General features: G+C 37.0%; 1 protein-coding gene across 1 annotated transcript in view; it reads left to right on the top strand.

The window, feature by feature from the left end:
- Positions 1-14,479: 14,479 nt before the first annotated feature.
- LOC143185858 (uncharacterized) overlaps positions 14,480-22,610 on the top strand; it is a 50,811-nt gene continuing 42,680 nt past the window's right edge. The window contains exons 1-2 of the mRNA XM_076389147.1: positions 14,480-14,583; positions 15,284-15,359. Of these exons, the coding sequence (XP_076245262.1) occupies positions 14,561-14,583; positions 15,284-15,359 (99 nt within the window). The 5' untranslated portion in view covers positions 14,480-14,560. The remainder of the gene's footprint in view (positions 14,584-15,283; positions 15,360-22,610) is intronic.

The raw sequence follows: 22,610 nt of genomic DNA, 5'->3' as shown, positions 1-22,610 counted from the left end.
GAGCAAAAAAATCTAAAACAACCCCGTCCATGCTTTACTAGTAACAGCTTGATTGCAGGCTGATCTACTTAGTTATTCACGCTTGTACGTGGAGTTCGAATGCGGTTGTACATGTTTACACACCAAAAACAGGTGAAATCTCTCAATTATACAAAGGTTTTGAAACATGTGCTCAAACTGCAAGTTCTAACTTCGTAAAAATGATCGAAAACGTCAATAAATTACGGTGCAGTTGTTGAATTAAATCTCGGTCGGATTAAAAATACAAGACGGCCACGGTATACTAATCTTCCTTCTGCTAAAACGAGGCTGACCTCCTTTCGGGTTTACATTCAGTAGAAATTGTTTTTCTTAACATTTGACAACACGTGCGTCACAGAGAGAAGAAAAAGGAAGGCATGTTTTGCTTATTGACAATTTGTAGACCTTCGAAAATTTGTACAGGTAATAAATGAAAACTAGGTGATGGATATATTCCAATCTAAGAACAACAAAACCATAAAAATAAAACCCCGTCTTTTTGGTAATACAAATTGTCTTTCATTACACATAAATCGACTGATTACAGAAATCAGTGCTAAAGTTATAGGTTCGTAATAAACTTTCGCAGGATCAACTAAAACAACTATGTATGTATAAATATATCAATATATAATTTTTTGTACGTAAAAGAAACAATAAAAATCTAAATTAATTGTTAGAAAAAACTTATAACTCTGAAAAATCTTCATCAGAAACGTTAATTTTTGTTTTTATACCAAGATCACACGACTTGTTCATGTTCATGTGAAGAAGAAGCTATAAATCCGCAAATTTACTACAGATGAATAATGAAAAGTGTATCAAAAGTGTTACAAAAACTACAAAAAACTACATATTATGAGTAGCTTTTCGTATAGAAATAAATATATGTATTCTCATATTGAGAACATATACATAGTGAAAAATTATTATGTATAACATAGAAACCTTAAAAAATATAACAAATTTACCTTTTTACTTTTTTCAAAAGTATTGACTTTACTAGAACCACAGACGAGTATACAGGATAGACTGGACATTCAATGGACTTCCGTGTCTCACATTCTGAAATACCGACGGCTCCAGAAACCACTGGTTTTCGAGCGTCCTCTGCGATTTTTGAGCGATGGATGTAGGAAACGTATTCTTTTCACGCTGATAGTGCAGGCAAACAAGAAAATATTCCTACCACCCAATATATAAGGTGTCCCATTAAACTATGCTGCCTATTTATCTCTATAATCTCAATAATAAGCGCAAATGCTATTTACAAAAAATATGTTGTTGCAGAAAATATATACCAAAGTGATGATATTTATTCTAAATAAGATGCTTATTTTTTTATGGCTAAATTCAGTGGAATAAGGAATTTTATGTAAAAGAACTAAGAAGCATTCACTGATTCCGAAATAATTGTATCTATGTTATATTAATCAAGATATGCTTCGGATTACTTGGTACACCCAAGGAATACAAAATTCCAGCAAAGAATACGAATGGCTTAGTAAAAGTGGTAAAGAAAAATGATTGAAAACTTTAAAGGTAGATAGTACACGAACCACGGAGGCTCATGGGGAGACAGACGAAATTGAGGGCCCATCGATCTTTATTCGCAAAAATGTTGAAGTCTGAAATCTAAACTGGTAAGCCAAAGACATCTGATCAATGGTCAAGCTGTTAGTGGACAGAGTGGTTGAGAGTAACCGAAGGTAGTCCATGATAATCCAGGAAGTTCTTCCAGAGGATCGCCTGGACGATTCCAGCACACCCGCTGGAAACTCCGAAGCGACTGACCAGAGGATTGTTATCCCTCGAACAGTAGATTATTTTACATTCATATACAGAGCCAGCGGTCTCAGGGTCACTTTTGACCCAGCATTTGTCGTCCAAGGGTTAATAACAATCGGAAGCAGTGACTGATGCAAGTTATTAACATTTATAACTGTTAGTTAAAGAAATATTAAGAAGTTTTCAAGAGTTGCGAGATTAATCGTACGATAAATAATGTACGAAAAGTTAATAATTTCCACATTTGTTAACTAAGAAAACACAAATGCACACTGTGTGTTATTGTTATTAACAACATGTGTGCCAGAAATTGTTGCTCGGGTGAGTATTTTATGAAAAATATCAATTTCTCGCCAAATATTGTTCGTTAGATCGGTCTCGAAATTCTAATCAACCGAAGAACTTCTCTGATTGGTTTCTCATCTTCTGCGAGACAGTATAAATACCCCCGCAGAAGCACGAGTGTGTCACTCGTCGCGGGTCCTCCGGTGGGTGAGGACCTCCCTGGGGATCCTGGAGGGACTCCTGGGGCTTGGACCTGCCTGGACCTTGGACCACCCTTGACCCCTGGACATCCTTGACCAGTGGTCAGATGCCCGATGACCAGTGGTCATCTTGGACAACCGGTGAGTTTTTGCTCAAATTTTGAATTTATTTCTACTGTTGCCCCTCTTTTCTGGTTCCTTCTTTTTTTAAGTACCCCGTCCCCTGCCGGAATCTATGATTCCGTTCTTGTTCTTGAGGAGGCTCCCTTAATCATTTATGTATTTCTCGTGATCTCTGGTTCATCTCTTGCTTTTGCAATCATTGATATACTTTTGTTATTCCTCCCTTTCTTCCCTACTGCATGACTTTTTATTCTCTTCCTGATTTCATCACTGGTTACAATTATCATTCCTATTTCATTCACATGAAGAACATTCACCAAACAAAGACATCGTATCCCCCGAGGGATTTCAGTACCATTTCTAATTTTTAACATTTCAGGGTTTAGGTGAACATCGAAGAAGAATTCAATCAAAGTTGTTCCATTCTGTTTTCTGTCTAAATGTGTTCTGTCTTGATTCAGAGTACGGATTGTTCTGGCAATCCTTTCTCATTTCTGTGATTTCTACATGGGTCTCCTGCACAGCAACCTCCTCGTGGTGAGACCCGGGCCGGTTCTGTCCGGGCCAATGGCTGTGCCATCGTTGGGGTATTCTTGGGGAGGCTCCCCCAATTATTGATATAATACTCTACATGCTGGTTCTCTCTTCACTTTTTACTTGAAGACTGAAGAGCGAAGACGTCGCATCCGCCGAGGGATTCGCCGCTTCTAGTATATAAGTCGCAATTGCTTAGAATATTTTTAAGACCCTACTTTTAAGATTCTATTGTAAAGTCATTGTAACACTGCCAAGTTGTCACTTCTTAGCTCTCTTTGCTCGGTTACATCCTCCTCACCTTCTGTGAGGAGGTCATCTGCTTGTCTCAATAGAAGCAAATGTCCAACTGTGGAATCGGCGGTCGATGGAGCTTGCTCTTCTTCCCTTGGGGGTTTGTACTAGCAAGAGACGATGTGGACACTGAATGGTGTGTGGTATGACACACTTGCAGGTGGAAACCCCACAGTTCAATCAGGCAACTGATTGGGCTGTGAGGTGCCAGTCGCCTTCTTCTAGTACCCGCCTTCAAGGTGGAAGGACTCGCACCACCGATTGTCTATTTCATAGTTGCCTTTCGCGATAGACTTTAACTATTCCCAATCTTTTCTCAATGATTACTTGGCACTTCTCTAGTTTAAGGTCCAAGCTAAAGATATGGATGGAATTTAATTTCCATCCATGTCTTTGGTTTACTAGTTCAAACCATAGTATTTAAGATTTTAACTTAAGATCGTATCCTTAAGACTACGGAAGACATCTCATCCGCCGAGGGATTCAGCACCTTTGGTTCGTAAAGTTGTGTCTCTACTTTTTATTCTTCGTGTGAATGAAGACGTCGCATCCGCCGAGGGATTCACCGCTTCTAGTATATAAGTCGCAATCGCTTAGAATATTTTTAAGACCCTACTTTTAAGATTGTTTTGTAAAGTCATTGTAACACTGCCAAGTTGTCACTTCTTAGCTCTCTTTGCTCGGTTACTTCCTCCTCACCTTCTGTGAGGAGGTCATCTGCTTCTCTTAGTAGAAGCAAATGTCCAACTGTGGAATCGGCGGTCGATGGAGCTTGTTCTTCTTCCCTTGGGGGTTTGTACTAGCGAGAGACGATGTGGACACCGAATGGTGTGTGGTATGACACACTTGCAGGTGGAAACCCCACAGTTCAATCAGGCAACTGATTGGGCTGTGAGGTGCCAGTCGCCTTCTCCTAGTACCCGCCTTCAAGGTGGAAGGACTCGCACCACCGATTGTCTATTTCATGGTTGCCTTACGCGGTAGATTCTAAATATTCTCAATCTCTACTCAATGATTACTTGGCACATCTCTATTATAAGAACCAAGCTGAAAGTGTGGATAGAACTTGACTTCCATTGATGCCTTTGGCTTGATAGTTTAAGATTTTTGTAAAGGGAGATCGATGGAACTTTGATTTCATCTATCTCCCTGTGGGTCTCCAGCACAGCAACCTCCTCGTGGTGAGACCTGGGGCGGCTCTGTCCGTGCTAATGGCTGTGCATCTTGTATTAGATGTAAGGGTCGTTAGGTAGGGGTCTATAACAATTTTTTCGTTCTCTTGAACATCTATGGTTTCTTTATTATTCTTGGGAAGACTCCCTTAATGATTTATGTATTTCTTTTGACCTCTGATTCTGATCTTCTTCTTGGAAAGGCTCCTGCAATCATTTCCCTCTTGTTGATTTCATCACTAATAACACTTATCATCATTTGAAGATCATTCATCGAACGAAGACATTGTATCCCCCGAGGGATTTTATTTGCATTTCTAATATGTAGAATTTCAGGGTTTAGGTGAACATCGAATTAAAGTACGAAAAGAAGAATTCCATCAATGCCAACGTCGTTCAATTCTGTTTTCTGTTTAAATATGTTGTCTCCTAACTCTGCGTTTCGATTGCTCTGTCGATCCTTTCTCATTTCTATGATCTCCATATGGGTCTCCAGCACAGCAACCTCCTCGTGGTGAGACCCGGGCCGGTTCTGTCCGGGCCAATGGCTGTGCCATCGTTGGGGTATTCTTGGGGAGGCTCCCCCAATTATTGATATAATACTCTTCATGCTGGTTCTCTCTTCACTTTTTACTTGAAGACTAAAGAGCGAAGACGTCGCATCCGCCGAGGGATTCGCCGCTTCTAGTATATAAGTCGCAATCGCTTAGAATATTTTTAAGACCCTACTTTTAAGATTCTATTGTAAAGTCATTGTAACACTGCCAAGTTGTCACTTCTTAGCTCTCTTTGCTCGGTTACATCCTCCTCACCTTCTGTGAGGAGGTCATCTGCTTCTCTCAGTAGAAGCAAATGTTCAACTGTGGAATCGGCGGTCGATGGAGCTTGCTCTTCTTCCCTTGGGGGTTTGTACTAGCAAGAGACGATGTGGACACTGAATGGTGTGTGGTATGACACACTTGCAGGTGGAAACCCCACAGTTCAATCAGGCAACTGATTGGTCTGTGAGGTGCCAGTCGCCTTCTTCTAGTACCCGCCTTCAAGGTGGAAGGACTCGCACCACCGATTGTCTATTTCATGGTTGCCTTACGCGGTAGACTCTAAATATTCTCAATCTCCACTCTATGATTACTTGGCACTTCTCTACTTTAAGATTCAAGGCAAAGGCGTGGATGGAACTTGGCTTCCATCCATGTCTTTGCCTCTCTAGCGTAAAATTACTGTACAATTGTCGAGTTATCATTTCTTAACTTCTTTTCTTGAAATTTGTTCCTCATCTTTGGTGAGGAAGTCACCTCTGCTTCTCTTGGTAGAAGCATGTGACCAACCGTGGAATCGTCGGTCGGTGGAGTGTGTTCTCCTCTTGGGGGTCTGTACTAGGAGTGACGCGACGGACACAGTAGGGTGTGTGGAAAGACACACTCGACTGTGGAAACTACACGTTTCCGCCTTTTGCACATTCTCTTTACCAGCCTGTCGGAATTAGGTCTACTTCGGTAGCTCCTATGTGGCAGCAGGGAGCAATGGACAACTGACTGAATCATGTAGTGCCGTGCGCCTCTCCGACCTACCGGCCTTCAAGGTGGTAGAGCTCACACCATCGCTCGTCTATTTCACGGTTGCATTAGCGGTAGAGTCTAATTTAACCAATCCATTCCTAATGATAACTCGACAATGTTCTACTTTAAGATCCAAGCTAAAGGCATGCATGGAACTTGGCTTCCATTCATGTTTTTGGCTTGTTAGTTTAAGATTTTTGTAAAGGGTGATCGATGGAACTTTGATTTCATCTATCTCCCTGTGGGTCTCCAGCACAGCAACCTCCTCGTGGTGAGACCTGGGGCGGCTCTGTCCGTGCTAATGGCTGTGCATCTTGTATTAGATGTAAGGGTCGTTAGGTAGGGGTCTATAACAATTTTTTCGTTCTCTTGAACATCTATGGTTTCTTTATTATTCTTGGGAAGACTCCCTTAATGATTTATGTATTTCTTTTGACCTCTGATTCTGATCTTCTTCTTGGAAAGGCTCCTGCAATCATTTCCCTCTTGTTGATTTCATCACTAATAACACTTATCATCATTTGAAGATCATTCATCGAACGAAGACATTGTATCCCCCGAGGGATTTTATTTGCATTTCTAATATGTAGAATTTCAGGGTTTAGGTGAACATCGAATTAAAGTACGAAAAGAAGAATTCCATCAATGCCAACGTCGTTCAATTCTGTTTTCTGTTTAAATATGTTGTCTCCTAACTCTGCGTTTCGATTGCTCTGTCGATCCTTTCTCATTTCTATGATCTCCATATGGGTCTCCAGCACAGCAACCTCCTCGTGGTGAGACCCGGGCCGGTTCTGTCCGGGCCAATGGCTGTGCCATCGTTGGGGTATTCTTGGGGAGGCTCCCCCAATTATTGATATAATACTCTTCATGCTGGTTCTCTCTTCACTTTTTACTTGAAGACTAAAGAGCGAAGACGTCGCATCCGCCGAGGGATTCGCCGCTTCTAGTATATAAGTCGCAATCGCTTAGAATATTTTTAAGACCCTACTTTTAAGATTCTATTGTAAAGTCATTGTAACACTGCCAAGTTGTCACTTCTTAGCTCTCTTTGCTCGGTTACATCCTCCTCACCTTCTGTGAGGAGGTCATCTGCTTCTCTCAGTAGAAGCAAATGTTCAACTGTGGAATCGGCGGTCGATGGAGCTTGCTCTTCTTCCCTTGGGGGTTTGTACTAGCAAGAGACGATGTGGACACTGAATGGTGTGTGGTATGACACACTTGCAGGTGGAAACCCCACAGTTCAATCAGGCAACTGATTGGTCTGTGAGGTGCCAGTCGCCTTCTTCTAGTACCCGCCTTCAAGGTGGAAGGACTCGCACCACCGATTGTCTATTTCATGGTTGCCTTACGCGGTAGACTCTAAATATTCTCAATCTCCACTCTATGATTACTTGGCACTTCTCTACTTTAAGATTCAAGGCAAAGGCGTGGATGGAACTTGGCTTCCATCCATGTCTTTGCCTCTCTAGCGTAAAATTACTGTACAATTGTCGAGTTATCATTTCTTAACTTCTTTTCTTGAAATTTGTTCCTCATCTTTGGTGAGGAAGTCACCTCTGCTTCTCTTGGTAGAAGCATGTGACCAACCGTGGAATCGTCGGTCGGTGGAGTGTGTTCTCCTCTTGGGGGTCTGTACTAGGAGTGACGCGACGGACACAGTAGGGTGTGTGGAAAGACACACTCGACTGTGGAAACTACACGTTTCCGCCTTTTGCACATTCTCTTTACCAGCCTGTCGGAATTAGGTCTACTTCGGTAGCTCCTATGTGGCAGCAGGGAGCAATGGACAACTGACTGAATCATGTAGTGCCGTGCGCCTCTCCGACCTACCGGCCTTCAAGGTGGTAGAGCTCACACCATCGCTCGTCTATTTCACGGTTGCATTAGCGGTAGAGTCTAATTTAACCAATCCATTCCTAATGATAACTCGACAATGTTCTACTTTAAGATCCAAGCTAAAGGCATGCATGGAACTTGGCTTCCATTCATGTTTTTGGCTTGTTAGTTTAAGATTTTTGTAAAGGGTGATCGATGGAACTTTGATTTCATCTATCTCCCTGTGGGTCTCCAGCACAGCAACCTCCTCGTGGTGAGACCTGGGGCGGCTCTGTCCGTGCTAATGGCTGTGCATCTTGTATTAGATGTAAGGGTCGTTAGGTAGGGGTCTATAACAATTTTTTCGTTCTCTTGAACATCTATGGTTTCTTTATTATTCTTGGGAAGACTCCCTTAATGATTTATGTATTTCTTTTGACCTCTGATTCTGATCTTCTTCTTGGAAAGGCTCCTGCAATCATTTCCCTCTTGTTGATTTCATCACTAATAACACTTATCATCATTTGAAGATCATTCATCGAACGAAGACATTGTATCCCCCGAGGGATTTTATTTGCATTTCTAATATGTAGAATTTCAGGGTTTAGGTGAACATCGAATTAAAGTACGAAAAGAAGAATTCCATCAATGCCAACGTCGTTCAATTCTGTTTTCTGTTTAAATATGTTGTCTCCTAACTCTGCGTTTCGATTGCTCTGTCGATCCTTTCTCATTTCTATGATCTCCATATGGGTCTCCAGCACAGCAACCTCCTCGTGGTGAGACCCGGGCCGGTTCTGTCCGGGCCAATGGCTGTGCCATCGTTGGGGTATTCTTGGGGAGGCTCCCCCAATTATTGATATAATACTCTTCATGCTGGTTCTCTCTTCACTTTTTACTTGAAGACTAAAGAGCGAAGACGTCGCATCCGCCGAGGGATTCGCCGCTTCTAGTATATAAGTCGCAATCGCTTAGAATATTTTTAAGACCCTACTTTTAAGATTCTATTGTAAAGTCATTGTAACACTGCCAAGTTGTCACTTCTTAGCTCTCTTTGCTCGGTTACATCCTCCTCACCTTCTGTGAGGAGGTCATCTGCTTCTCTCAGTAGAAGCAAATGTTCAACTGTGGAATCGGCGGTCGATGGAGCTTGCTCTTCTTCCCTTGGGGGTTTGTACTAGCAAGAGACGATGTGGACACTGAATGGTGTGTGGTATGACACACTTGCAGGTGGAAACCCCACAGTTCAATCAGGCAACTGATTGGTCTGTGAGGTGCCAGTCGCCTTCTTCTAGTACCCGCCTTCAAGGTGGAAGGACTCGCACCACCGATTGTCTATTTCATGGTTGCCTTACGCGGTAGACTCTAAATATTCTCAATCTCCACTCTATGATTACTTGGCACTTCTCTACTTTAAGATTCAAGGCAAAGGCGTGGATGGAACTTGGCTTCCATCCATGTCTTTGCCTCTCTAGCGTAAAATTACTGTACAATTGTCGAGTTATCATTTCTTAACTTCTTTTCTTGAAATTTGTTCCTCATCTTTGGTGAGGAAGTCACCTCTGCTTCTCTTGGTAGAAGCATGTGACCAACCGTGGAATCGTCGGTCGGTGGAGTGTGTTCTCCTCTTGGGGGTCTGTACTAGGAGTGACGCGACGGACACAGTAGGGTGTGTGGAAAGACACACTCGACTGTGGAAACTACACGTTTCCGCCTTTTGCACATTCTCTTTACCAGCCTGTCGGAATTAGGTCTACTTCGGTAGCTCCTATGTGGCAGCAGGGAGCAATGGACAATTGACTGAATCATGTAGTGCCGTGCGCCTCTCCGACCTACCGGCCTTCAAGGTGGTAGAGCTCACACCATCGCTCGTCTATTTCACGGTTGCATTAGCGGTAGAGTCTAATTTAACCAATCCATTCCTAATGATAACTCGACAATGTTCTACTTTAAGATCCAAGCTAAAGGCATGCATGGAACTTGGCTTCCATTCATGTTTTTGGCTTGTTAGTTTAAGATTTTTGTAAAGGGAGATCGATGGAACTTTGTTTCCATCTATCTCCCTGTGGGTCTCCAGCACAGCAACCTCCTCGTGGTGAGACCTGGGGCGGCTCTGTCCGTGCTAATGGCTGTGTATTTTGTACTAGATCTAAAGATAAGCTTAGTGTTGTAACTTGTTTCTTTTGTTGATGATCTATCATTTCTTGTTAGTTTTTGGGAAGCTCCCTCAATTATTGGTGTATTTCTCTTGATACTCTTGGGTTTCTTCGATGGTTTTCTCTTTACTCTTTATCTGGAGATCGCTGATTGCATCCGCATCTGAATTGTATCCGCCGAGGGATACCAGTACTCCCTTCTTAGAAGATTTTTTTAATATGTTTCTAAAGGGAGATCTCTGGAATATTGATTTCATCTATTTCTCTATCTACCTGCTCTGTTAGTAACTTCCTTGTGGTAAAGCCACCGACCAGATAATAATTTATTATCTAGGCGGTGCTAGAACGAAACAATTTTGTAAACTTTTGATACCATTCAAAGATCATTTGGTGATTTCGGTTTCCTACATTAGAGAAGAAAGCAACAAACTTTTTCTGTAGTCGATAAGGATTGATAGTGTAATATAATAGTCAGATAAATAGAACAACTGAATTACATAATAAATATTGTTTTATACTGTTAGTACACAGTATCGGCGAAATATAGGATAAATCTATGACCCGATATATTTTTCTCTCACAGAAGAGGCGAGTACACAGGATAAACTAGACGGGATGTTCTGAAATACCGACTTGTCACAAAATTACTAGTTTTCGAGTGCCCTCTACAATTTTAGAGCGGGGGATGTAGGAAAAGCAGTGTTTTCATCACGAACGTTGGTAACGCTAGCAAACGAGAAAATATTCCCACCATACCACCCAATATACAAAGTGTTCCATTAAACTATCCTGCTTATTCACTCTCATAATTTCCACTTATAGACAAAAATGTTATTTACAGTAGATATATTGTTGCAAAAAACTTAATCCAGAGTGACAATATTTTTTTATATATCGAATTTTTTTATATAAGAAATAATCAATTTTAGCGATGAATACGAATTGCTGAGTTCCTCCAGAGTGAAAGACCAAAAGAAGGGGAACCAATTACTCAATTGCGAAAATAATCGAACTAGGAAAAATATACGAAACGTTAATAATTACCACATTCGCCCACTAACAATTACAATATCAATAATTTTAGTTTTATGTGAACTTCGTCAACTATTTAGCTTCCTGCAAATGATTTATTAATTTGTTATTAACTTATCAAGACACCCTATACTTAATTTCACGGTGGTATTACAATTTGAATCCTAACCGCTCATAGCGCTGCACTCTTATTTCACGCACAGCCGCTAACGTTGAGCGTGACATAAAGATGGTAATGGGGTTTTGAAGCCACCAAAAATATGAGACAAAAAGAAAAGTATTGCTTGTATACTCATCTGTGGTTATTGTTAAAAAATTTTTTAAGATTATTCGTATTCAATAAAACTGCATTTTTATTGTTTAGAGGCGAAAGCTGAATGTTCCAAACAACTTAAAACTATACATACATTGAGATATACTTAAAATTTTTCTCCAGACAAAATACACACAAAAATCTAGCAAATTCCATAATAATATTATCGAAGAAAATAATAAAAAACTTACCGCCTTTGTGATGAGCTCTACAGCGAGGCGTCATTCCTTTCGAGGAAGATTGCATGCGCAGTGCCGAAAATTTAAGCAATATTCAATGTGGCGGATCCTCAAATGAAGAATAGAATAAATATCTGGGCAAAATGGAAAACAGCCTAAGTGTAACAACTGCGAGAAATTGTGAAGTGATGATAGTCACCAACATCTCCAACTGTGGAAAGCAAAATGTGAAAACTTACTTAATTTACATTTTGTCACTTTACTTTATGTGAAATTACATATTTGTTAACTTATACTCTTGCATGCAATAATATGTTCACCAATAAAAATTACTATTATTTGAACAATTGAAAGATAAGGGTTATAAAATTTTCAAATAAGTTTTAACAATTCCAATTATTGAAATTACAATACATTGTTTGTTAAATGTGTAATAGTATGTTAACATTATGAACTGTACCTTCAGAAACAGTTTAAAATTACCAAAAACAGAATTAAACACGTTTAACATAGCGGGAAATTATACACAGGTCTGACTCTCAGCTCGTTCACAAACGGAATGACATCGCGCGAAATTTGAACGCATAACCATTGCGCATCGAAATCGCGTCTAGGCAAACTAAGGCACGGCGTTGATTGGCTAGATGCATATATACGTCATACTTCAGTTCAAAACTTTATTTTAACTGTATATTTAAATTCCTATAGGTGCTGTAAATAGATTTCACATCTGTATGCTACAAAATATAAATTTTTGGTATACAATATTGAATATATGTATATTATTAAGAACATATAAAAGTAGCAAAAGGAAAAGTTAAATGATTTTACAATGTCTGTTTGTCTAATATATAATCTATTTTTTGGAAGTAATTATAAGATTTAAATTAGTTTAAGTTTCAAATTTTCTGGAAAAAGTTAATTTCAAATACTATCACTTGTAGCTCTGTAATCTTATTTTAAACTGAATCGATAACGTTGGGAGCGATACGAAAATGGTAACGAGGCTCGAACAAAAAATATATTGAATGTTTTAGACTTATTCTCATATACTACGTTTGTAAGTAATCGGTAATCTGTTTCGTAGTTCCTTGATAATATTGTATACAACATGAAAATAAAAATGAAACGTCAGGAAACTAGAATGGAAAAATCTATAAGGTTGCAAATCTAGCTTTTTAGTAACTTGGGTCACGAATGTTCATTGGAGTAGTAGGTGATAATAGGAATAATGGGTTTAGGGCTTAAGGTGTAATCATTCTTTATAAGCTGTTTGTAAATTAATATAAAAAAATTGTTACAAAATATATTTTTATAATAAAAATAATGTAACAGAAAAGATTTTTCATTTTATTTATTCAATGTTTTCTTCTAATAAATTAAGTCTTCAGTAATAAGATTTTATTAGTTTACAAAATATATACATAGTACTTGAAAGTGCTTACAGTTAGCTGTTGTAGTTGCTAAGAAACAAATTTATTTACTAATGGCGGCTGATCAGTGGCTAAACCTTATTCAGAGTGCTAAGAAAACTGCTATCATTGAAGATGGTAAGAGAATTATAAAATCTATTAACATTTATTTAACAATATCCTGTTACATGTCATAGCTTTTCTATTAAAATATTGTGTATTCATAATGTTAATGTTGAAAAATTTATGTACATGTTTAGCCTTCAATGTAGCTCGATCAATACATTGTTACCTAAAACTTTTGTTTCATTAATGCTTCCTATCAAGTAATATGTTTACGTTTTTATTAATGAACTTACAGTAATAATATTTACTTTCATGGTACTAGCATGTACTTATTCAATATTGTATAATTGTTATCAATTTATATGTTTGAATGTATCTTTAATTCATATAAATATATTTAAAAAATATTTTACTTATAGGCAAAAGAAAAGTTCACTTTTTATTAGAAGATGGCAGAGAAATGGTAGAAGAATATCATGTAGAAACTAATATGCTAATACGAAGAGCATGGAGAGAGAAAGGTAAACTGGGTCAAGATATAGGTTGGAATGTAGAAATTGGTGATCCGGAACCGAAACAAAGTAATATTGAAGTCTATGGATTTCAAGAAAGTTCAAGTACTGTACGTATTTACCTAGAAATAATCAAAATACTTCATAAGCAACAATATTATTTCTGTTATATGCATTTTTATAGCCATTTATCACTAGGAGGATTACAAAGACTTCACTTGAATGGCGAATAAGAAATTTACCATATCCACAGAATGTATTTTCAGTCACTGCAGAGGATGATGGAACTATCACTGTTCGTACAAGTAATAAAAAATATTTCAAAAAAATAAAAGTTCCAGATTTGGAACGTGTAGGATTGAAACCAGAACAGAACAGAATATCTTTTACGCATCAACACAATACTTTAATTATTACGGTATGAAAAACATTTTCTTTTCTCTTATTTTAGCTTTATAATCCTTAATATTTGTTTCTTTCTTGTAGTATAAAAAGCCACCTGCAGTTTTGGAATTAGAGAAAAAGGTATTAAATGAGATTTTGCAACTAAAAGCAGTAAAAGATGGAGACATAAAGTGTCCAACAAGCTAATAAAACTTCCTTTCCAAAAATATTTTTTTTGTTTCTTGCTGAGCCTATGTAAAATTACGTACAAAATACGTATGAAAAAGGAAAATTGAAGAAATCTAAAATAATAAAATCCATATTAGTAGTATCAAATACTAAATTGCTCATACGGTTGCCATTCATACTTGAAGATTTTTCGAGGTGATGCCGTATATTTTTTTAACCTGTATCAGTTTCATGCAGACCGCGACATTTATATTCGAGGTAAGAATTTCGATCGCTTTGATTCGTGTTTTATTTTTATTTTTAAAATGCATTTTAAATGATCGATAAAGTACGCAATAAGAGACCAATTAAATTCGTTAAGGTAGTTCCGTTGCGCGCGAAAATCGAGAGATCGATCGATCGTTCTACGTCGCGACTACTATCGACTGTGTCTGTCTGCTGCGTATGTGTACTGTAGTGGTGGTATTGCATTTTGGTGTTATGCTTCTAATTTTACATAAAAATATTCGAAGAAGCGACGAATATGCCTAAATCTATACCCGACAGGTCAGTATTATTTATTTCTCGCATCATGTAGTATCGTTGAGCTTAATAAACCATTTGAAATAGGTTGTTTATGCGTCGTAATAGCAGGTCACATTGTAACGAGGTTATGTTGTGCCGACTTTTCTTAATATTTTGAATACTTCTCCACAGGATTTGGGTTATAAAATAAGCCTGTGAAATTACATATCGAAAAATTGTTTAGCAACGTGAACGTGCGTGTTTTATAACGGCAATTATGAATAAATTTTTAATGCTTTGCAACGTATTTCGTGACGCGGTTCGTAAGGCGGTTAACTTATCGGCCGAGAAAAGTAGGTACGCTTCCTCGTTGCTAATGTGATAGAGGGTGCTAATATATTTTGATAGTACAGTACAACATGCGTAAATTGTTATGTTGACGAATTTCTTAGTAGTTTTTGTACAGTGGTAGATTTTGTAAACAGTGTTGTTATTGGTTGTCATCGTTCGGTGCGAACAGTGTTCCAATGTCGATCGTTTGAAATTAACAACACACATGATTACGAGTAAGCTCTCATTATTATCACACTTGTCGTTTTTTTCTTAACGTCACCTGTTGCGTTTACCTTTTCGTTCCAACAATAAGATACACACGCAATACCCGCATACCTTCGTCTTTCATATTACATACTTTTAATGTTTCATTTTCCATCGTGGATACTACTCTTATTTCGTACTGTAGGTGGCTGGAATACAAACCTTTCGGCAAGGTGATAAATGGTACAAAAATTCTACCGTTCAAAGTACCGCTGAAGGAGGTGAGTTGTATTTTATAAATAAACAAATTATTTAAAATATTTTCCGCGATATTGTTATGGTGTACTATTTTCAAAACATATTTTTTTATTCGATTCACGGGAGGTGTGTAATAACGATTTGTTGAATCAAGAATTTGAGAAACGTATATTATATTTGTCATGATTCTCATATTTTAATTCAAATAAATTATAAGTTCTTTAATTGCCATTCATTTTTCTTTTTTTTTTTTTTTTTTTTTTAACATTGTATAGTAGATTTGAATTCATGTTCATGTTTTTATTATAATAATAACAACATTAAGGTGTAAGTAATTGTGATAATAATAAGGTAAATGATAAAATGGTACAACCTGTCTGAATCAAATAAATGAAAATATATAATTGTGAATATAAAAATGCACATGAGAAACAAATTTTTATATATGTATCAAGTATAATGCAGACAATTCAATAGACAAGTAATTAACAAAACTAGCTTTGTTGAATTTGTATTTCTTATGCTTTGAATTAGCTTTACAATATTTTTGCTATATTTTTGGAATTGATACTATATTTTTTTTTAAATAACAATCATGTGCTATATGAGCATTGTTTCAACTAAATATTTTAAATATACTAATAGGAACGATAAATTATCTCACTTTCTTCAGGTGTATGTACATGAGTATATTTAAATAAACAAATGGTTTTTCATAGAATCATTTTGTCCTATGATTTTTAATTAGATGATCAACTGGCTAAATGATGTGTGTTGTTAAATTTTGAAATGAGGATATTATTTAGCAAATACTGAGAGTTACTTTTTCTTTCTTACTTTGATATTAAAGATAAGCAGGAAATCTAAAAATTTATTATTAAATAAATGAATTATTCTTAGATTATTTGTAAAACAACTTAAGTATATATTAATTAATTATTTCAACCTGAGAATAGACTTATTTTTTTTTTCATTCATTCATATTTCATAAATTTACAATATTCATTCTTCTGTCAGTATGACTCTTCTCTTATATTCTCATTGTGCTCAGTCAAAAATATACTCACGCAGCTTTATAAATACATTATTAAGCTGTAAAATATCCTTATTGTTCGTAATATACGCGCATGTAGGATATGTAGTACAGTAATGTATTAAATAATAATTTTAGTTTGCCAATTGCAAATTTAGAGTGCCCATTGTCGTTGATGTAGGTTTCTATATTTGGACTTGCCTATCGTTCTTTTTCTTCTTTCACAGTAGTAAATCAAAGATCCTCTTCGCGGGGGTTACGGCGGCCTCGAAACTCAGATAAGATCATTTCGAATTCCAGAAATAGAGGGTACAACGCCGGTATCTATACATGTCTCTGGGTCTCGTAGTTAGGTATGCACTCACCTTTGTGGGATACGTACTATGGCACGGGCCACCTCGAAGTTGATGTAGTGATATAGAATCAATTTTTACATATCTCATTACCCGTTATAAAATTAAAACTTAATATCATCTGTTCGAAAATAGAAACACATTTCTGAATCACGGAAGTGTGATTCTGTGTTCGTTTGTATGACATGTGGATACCGTGTATGCTGTTGTATATAAGTATATAGTTTTTAATTAGTAGCAATCATAATGTAACACTTGACTTTTGGAAATAGTATATCATTCATGTAATATTTAATTTCATTATGATACAATTATTGCTCTCTAGACTACTCTATAGGTTTAGAATATCTAATAATTACTTTGGGGATTTTCTTGTTAATTGAAGGGAAAATAGTACAAATACGAAAAGATGATCTTTTCTCCAACAAAAGCATTTGATTATTAAACATATATCTAATTTATTATGTGATAAGGAAATTTTCTAAAATTTTTACAATTTTTTCCTACATTATTTTTGTTTTATTTACTTTAATTTTGAACAAAGTAATTCATAACAATTACTGTAATAATATTATTGCAGTAATTAATATATTTTAGTTATACAATGTATGAAAACATTTATTGATCGTAGATTGATTCGATACCATTTTATAGCCACAAAGACAGAACATCAGTTTATTCATTGTGAATGATGGTAAGGTGAGGTAGGTGTATCGTCTGTGGGAGATGTCGTATCGGTCCAAGCCAAATTGCTGTATTGTTACATACCCTCACTCCGACGTGGGCATAAACGAGCTTGACGTATGCACACACTTTCATCCGATAGAAGCAGCACAGTGCTTTCCGGATCGTGAATGCCACGGTCGATTGTTTGCCTAGTAGCTGAACGAAGTCCAATCGTATGCTTTCATACTGGCTGCCGCTGTGTGATCTATTGCGCTCGTGCTGTGATCCAGCAGCATCCACTAAACGTCTTTAATTCTGAGGGGACATGGATTCAATGACATCTTTCTTTAGATTCTTTACCTTTCTCCTCTTTCCTCCGTTTTACTTCTGTTTTCTACGAACATAGTATGCCCTTTTTTTAGATATTTTCTGTACCTTCGCTCATAATTACACTTTAAGAATTAACTGTGAGAATCGTCTCTAATTTTCATTTTACAGAAGCCAGAAGCTTGTCTTTTGAGAAGCTAAGTTCTAAAGAATGAACTTTCATGCAATAGTTTATAAGAAATTAATGAAAAGGTACAAATTTGTTTAAAGTAAAGTTTGTTTGTTAGAAATATGCCTACATACATAAAGATTTCTCAGTTTTCATCTAAATAAGCTAATCAAAATTGACTACATTAGAATTAAGAACGTTGAAATCAGTACTATAGTACTATTGTATTTATACTATTCTATTATAATAGAAACAAGATCTATTGATCATATTTTCATAATTTTAAAAGTCGTACGTATATTCATTTATCAAAAAATTATACGATCCCTTGTTACTCATTTAAAGGTCATGTCCTCTTCAGTATATTCAATATGTTGATTTCAATGATGCACATATCTTCCTAATTGACGGTACACCGGTTTCGAACTTCGCAGAACATAAACCATTTTTATATCTTCAGTTTTTCGTCGAGACCTCATTAAAATACGAAACGATGACCGCCGCTAATTGAACGCGTGTCGTGTAATATCCAAAATACATGCACCCGTCAAATTTATTTCACAAGCAAACGTATAATTCGAAGTATGAAATATTTTAAAACGCGTATAAGGTATTCCTTAAACGCTTCATGGTTAAATGTGCTTTTTATGCAGCGCGACCAAGCCCCTTAATTTAATTCTAGTAAAGGTTTTTCTTGCATGGACTTCAGATATTCTTCATATTCTAGTGTCCCGTTAATAAATTTATTCACTAAAATTTTCTGCATCTAAAATCATATATGTAGGAGTTAGTTAAGTGAAGATGATATGCCCATCAATCTTTGGGCATAAATTTTCCAGACGAATTTGGTTTAAAAGTTTTGTCTCATGCTTATGATTATTTTTTTCATAACAGAATTATTTACTGTTCTGAATTATTCTGTGAATTATTTCACAGAACAGAACAGAATTATTTCACATGTTAATTATTAAATGTTCTGTGAATTATTTACTTTGAGATAGTAGGTAAGATAGTACTAGGTAAGATAGTAATCTCAAGTAGGTTGAGATAGTAATCACATTTTGCAAGGTATGATTCATATACCTATAATTTAGCATTAGTATTAGCTAATACAGTGTCTATTTAGAAATGAAGAAATATAGTTAGTTCACTGTATTTCCACCGTAAAATTGACTATACAAAAGCTACACAGTATTTCAATCTTATCAAATTATTCTCCGTATTTACTAATTTCAGTAGCTTATTTTGCCTATTCTATTCGTTTATAACTGTCTGTGGTATGAAAAAAGAAAATAGAAATAAGGCAATAAATGTAGTCGTAATAGGCCCACCCACGCCATCTAGAATTACACACCACCTCCACTAGCTCCCGCAGTCGTAAACAGTGAAATAATTCCACGTCCGCCGTACACGCGTGCAAAGATCGCGGGAAGGAACGGTCGTATCAACAGTCCATAGATTTCCCACGTCAAATTCGGCGTCAGCGATCCCTCGCGCTGTTGGGGACGAGCACGGCACCGCTATTCCCGTTTGTCCCGAGTCATTTAATTTCCGCCTAACTCCGAGCGAACCGGTTTTTCTCGTCTACCGTCGTTCTCTGGTACACAGCGGACAGTTGCAAATAAGTTCGGGACCTTTTTCGGCGGTCTGTCCGCCGCTATGCATATACGCGGGCGCGCTCGCATGCATACGCAAAATAGGAGGGTGCCCGGCTAATTGATTCTGGCGTTGCGGGCATTACATAAAACAAGTCGAAGGCGAGGGCCAGGAATTGGACTCGGGTTGATTGGGCCCGTTGAGCCGGCCGCGGGGGGCCACTCGTTAATAGGGCCCTCAACTGCTCGTGCCCGTGGCCGCCGTGGCGCGGTGCCCGCCGCAACCGTGGCCAGGCCCAGTGCTCGTGCCCGCGCCGAGGCCCCAGTCCCTGCTCTTCGCCGCGCCTTCGAAACGCACGACGGACCGCTTTTTCATCTTCTTCTATAAGAACGTGTAACAAATATCAGCTCACACGAAACGTGATACCGTCTTCGCCGACACGCCGTTCACTTTCTACCTTTCCACCTCGCTCCTCCCCTCTCTCCTTTCCCTTTCCTCCTTTCTTCTTTTTCTCCTTTATCGTGATAGCTCTGTGGTCTCGATGAATTTAAGACAGTTACTTGCTAGTCACATATACATTGTGAATGATGCGCTTTTAAAGTCGATTTTAATTTTGGATTGAGTTTCGCGGCTGCGTGTAATTTGGCACGAATTCGGGGGTCCTCTGGGCCCTCGCGTTGGGTCGCTAGCGTGTCTCGTTTGTCAATGGTATGGCTAGCATTGGTCTCAGGAGGCGTCGCTTTTTGTTAGTTCAGTTTTTGGAACTATGGTGGGGTTCGCGTGTTCTTGGGTTGTAATTGGTTAGTCTGATTTTTTGCTTAGATTGTGTGTTTGAGATTAATGTGTTATCTATTGCTGTACTTGCTGAAGATGATCTAATGTAGATTGTGGTACTTTTTAAAGTAAATTGTAAATTGTAGAGATTAGACGAACGTATTCCATAAAGTTCAAAGAAAGTAAATTTTTGTTTTATTTTGTTGATACTATCTGGAAATTATTTGTGTTGTACGAGCAAGGGTTAAAACGAATTCGATATTTCAATATTCTTTCTGTATTTTTCTCTGCGGCAGATCTAGCTACATTTATTGCCTTTTTGCATCTTGTAAGCGAGCCCTTATTCACTGTCTAAAACGATAAAAGATAACTGACTGAAAGATGGTACGATAGTCATGACCATACAGATATGTAGTTATGTGTTACTCCTAGTCTGCAGGGAGGAAGAAATATCGGAATGCTTTCATCGCTGATGCAGATATTTATCGCTCGAAAAGTTTTCCCTTCGTCTGTATTTTATAAACCGTGTGAAGGTGCTTATTACATGTATCTGCTTTCATCGAGGGCTTCGTTGTATAATATTACAGAGAAGGATAAATGAGGAATAATATGTGACCAATGAAGCAGATGGTAATCGCCTTTTATGCAATTTGTCGATTTCAACGCGTTCGTATAGATAGCAAATTTTTTATGGTCATGAGCATCAATATGTACAAAGTCGAATTAAATTTAATACAAGTTACTAAGTAGGTCAGTCGAAAAGTTTTCTCAGTATTTTAAGCAAAAAATAAAAATTTACTTTTTAATCTTTTGCAGGACGAGAATTGGATATACATATAAGTTGATCTAATAGAACGTTAATAAGGAATAATGATAATGTAATAAATATACATTTGTTTGTTTTCTCCTTATTTTTAAGTAGTAGTGTTTGAAAACATTAGTAGCATAGTAGAATAGTAATAGATATACCTAATAATATTAATTACTGTTAAAACATGTGTGAAATATTAACAATTTGTTTTTCAACTTTAATATAAATACTTTATATTATATTTTATTCAAATAATCGTGAAGAGAACTGCCATACACAGGTGTTCGACGGGTTGCTTGTAATATAGAGCTTTTGATATCTGTAGATGTGTTGAAAGTCCTTATAACTGAACTTACTAAAAACAAATTTCTTCGTAATAAGATAGTCTTTTGGTAATTCATCTTTAACTCTGAATTTTTGTATTTAAATAATAAGTAAATAATAATCTATTATAGCAACACTTCAATAATTTCCGATCACTGTCTTCCGATCACTTAATTTGAATGGATTAAAGAAAATTATCTGTTAAATTTATCTGAAAATTATGTGTTAAAATTGAAGAAAGTTATCTGTTAGATAACTTAATAACGCGTTCTTTAAATGTTTTGTGGTTCTAGAATCAGCTTAAAATTTCCAATGAGTATTATAAATAATAATAGTTATTCGACATATTGATGTGCGAGCAAGATAGAGAAAAGAAATATTCTTCACTTCCCTTTGAAACAGAAAAATGCAGGGTGATTTAAACGTGGGAAATCGAAGGGCAGATAGTATTCCTTCATTCTTACCATTCCATGTAGTTTGGTTCAAGCCTACCTGAGCTTTTCCCTGGAGATCGTGGAGCCACGGTAGGCAAATTCTGCACGTGGAAACAGAATATTAATTTCTGACTTTAGCCCAGGTTAGAATCCACTTCAGAATGGATAGGCTGTCTTCGTGGGTGATATCTGTATTTCAACCCCTGGAAATCCTCAGCATTCAGATCGCTATCGTATTAACTTCTCGGTTACACTTGCCACCCTCGTTGTTTTCACCGAGGTAAAAGCTACCTTCTCTTGAAAGAAAAGAAAAATGAATCGAGCTGTAGGTTGGTCGGTTGGTTTTTCGATGACATCCACGTTTATCGTGCTGAGTGTAATGTTCTTAATATTTATACATCCTCGTTCAATGGATATTTTACCCTCGAGTGTATTTTACTTTCTTCTTCGTTAATAAATTATTATCATAAGCTATTATTTATGGATTTGTAAATATTTATATAGAAAAATGAAGTATGAACTTGGTAAAATTTTGAGTTTCAGGATGAAAGTGAAAATATTAATAATAAAAATACTTCTGACTTGATTCTTCGAGCCTTTGCAGTAATGAAATAAGTGATACCCCAAAGAACACAGTATCCACAACACAACTGAATTAGAAAACTACAAGATATATCTTTTGTTGTCTTAAATATTCTTCATATTATCATTAATCACTATTATTAACATTAAATGTCATCAGAATTTAATATTTAACTCCACAAGCTTCATAATTAAAAATTAGACG

This window comes from Calliopsis andreniformis, chromosome 12, assembly GCF_051401765.1.
Source record: "Calliopsis andreniformis isolate RMS-2024a chromosome 12, iyCalAndr_principal, whole genome shotgun sequence".
In the NCBI taxonomy this organism is placed as follows: domain Eukaryota; kingdom Metazoa; phylum Arthropoda; class Insecta; order Hymenoptera; family Andrenidae; genus Calliopsis; species Calliopsis andreniformis.
The sequence above is the reverse complement of the archived record's forward strand: the minus strand, read 5'-3'. Positions and strand labels throughout refer to the sequence as shown.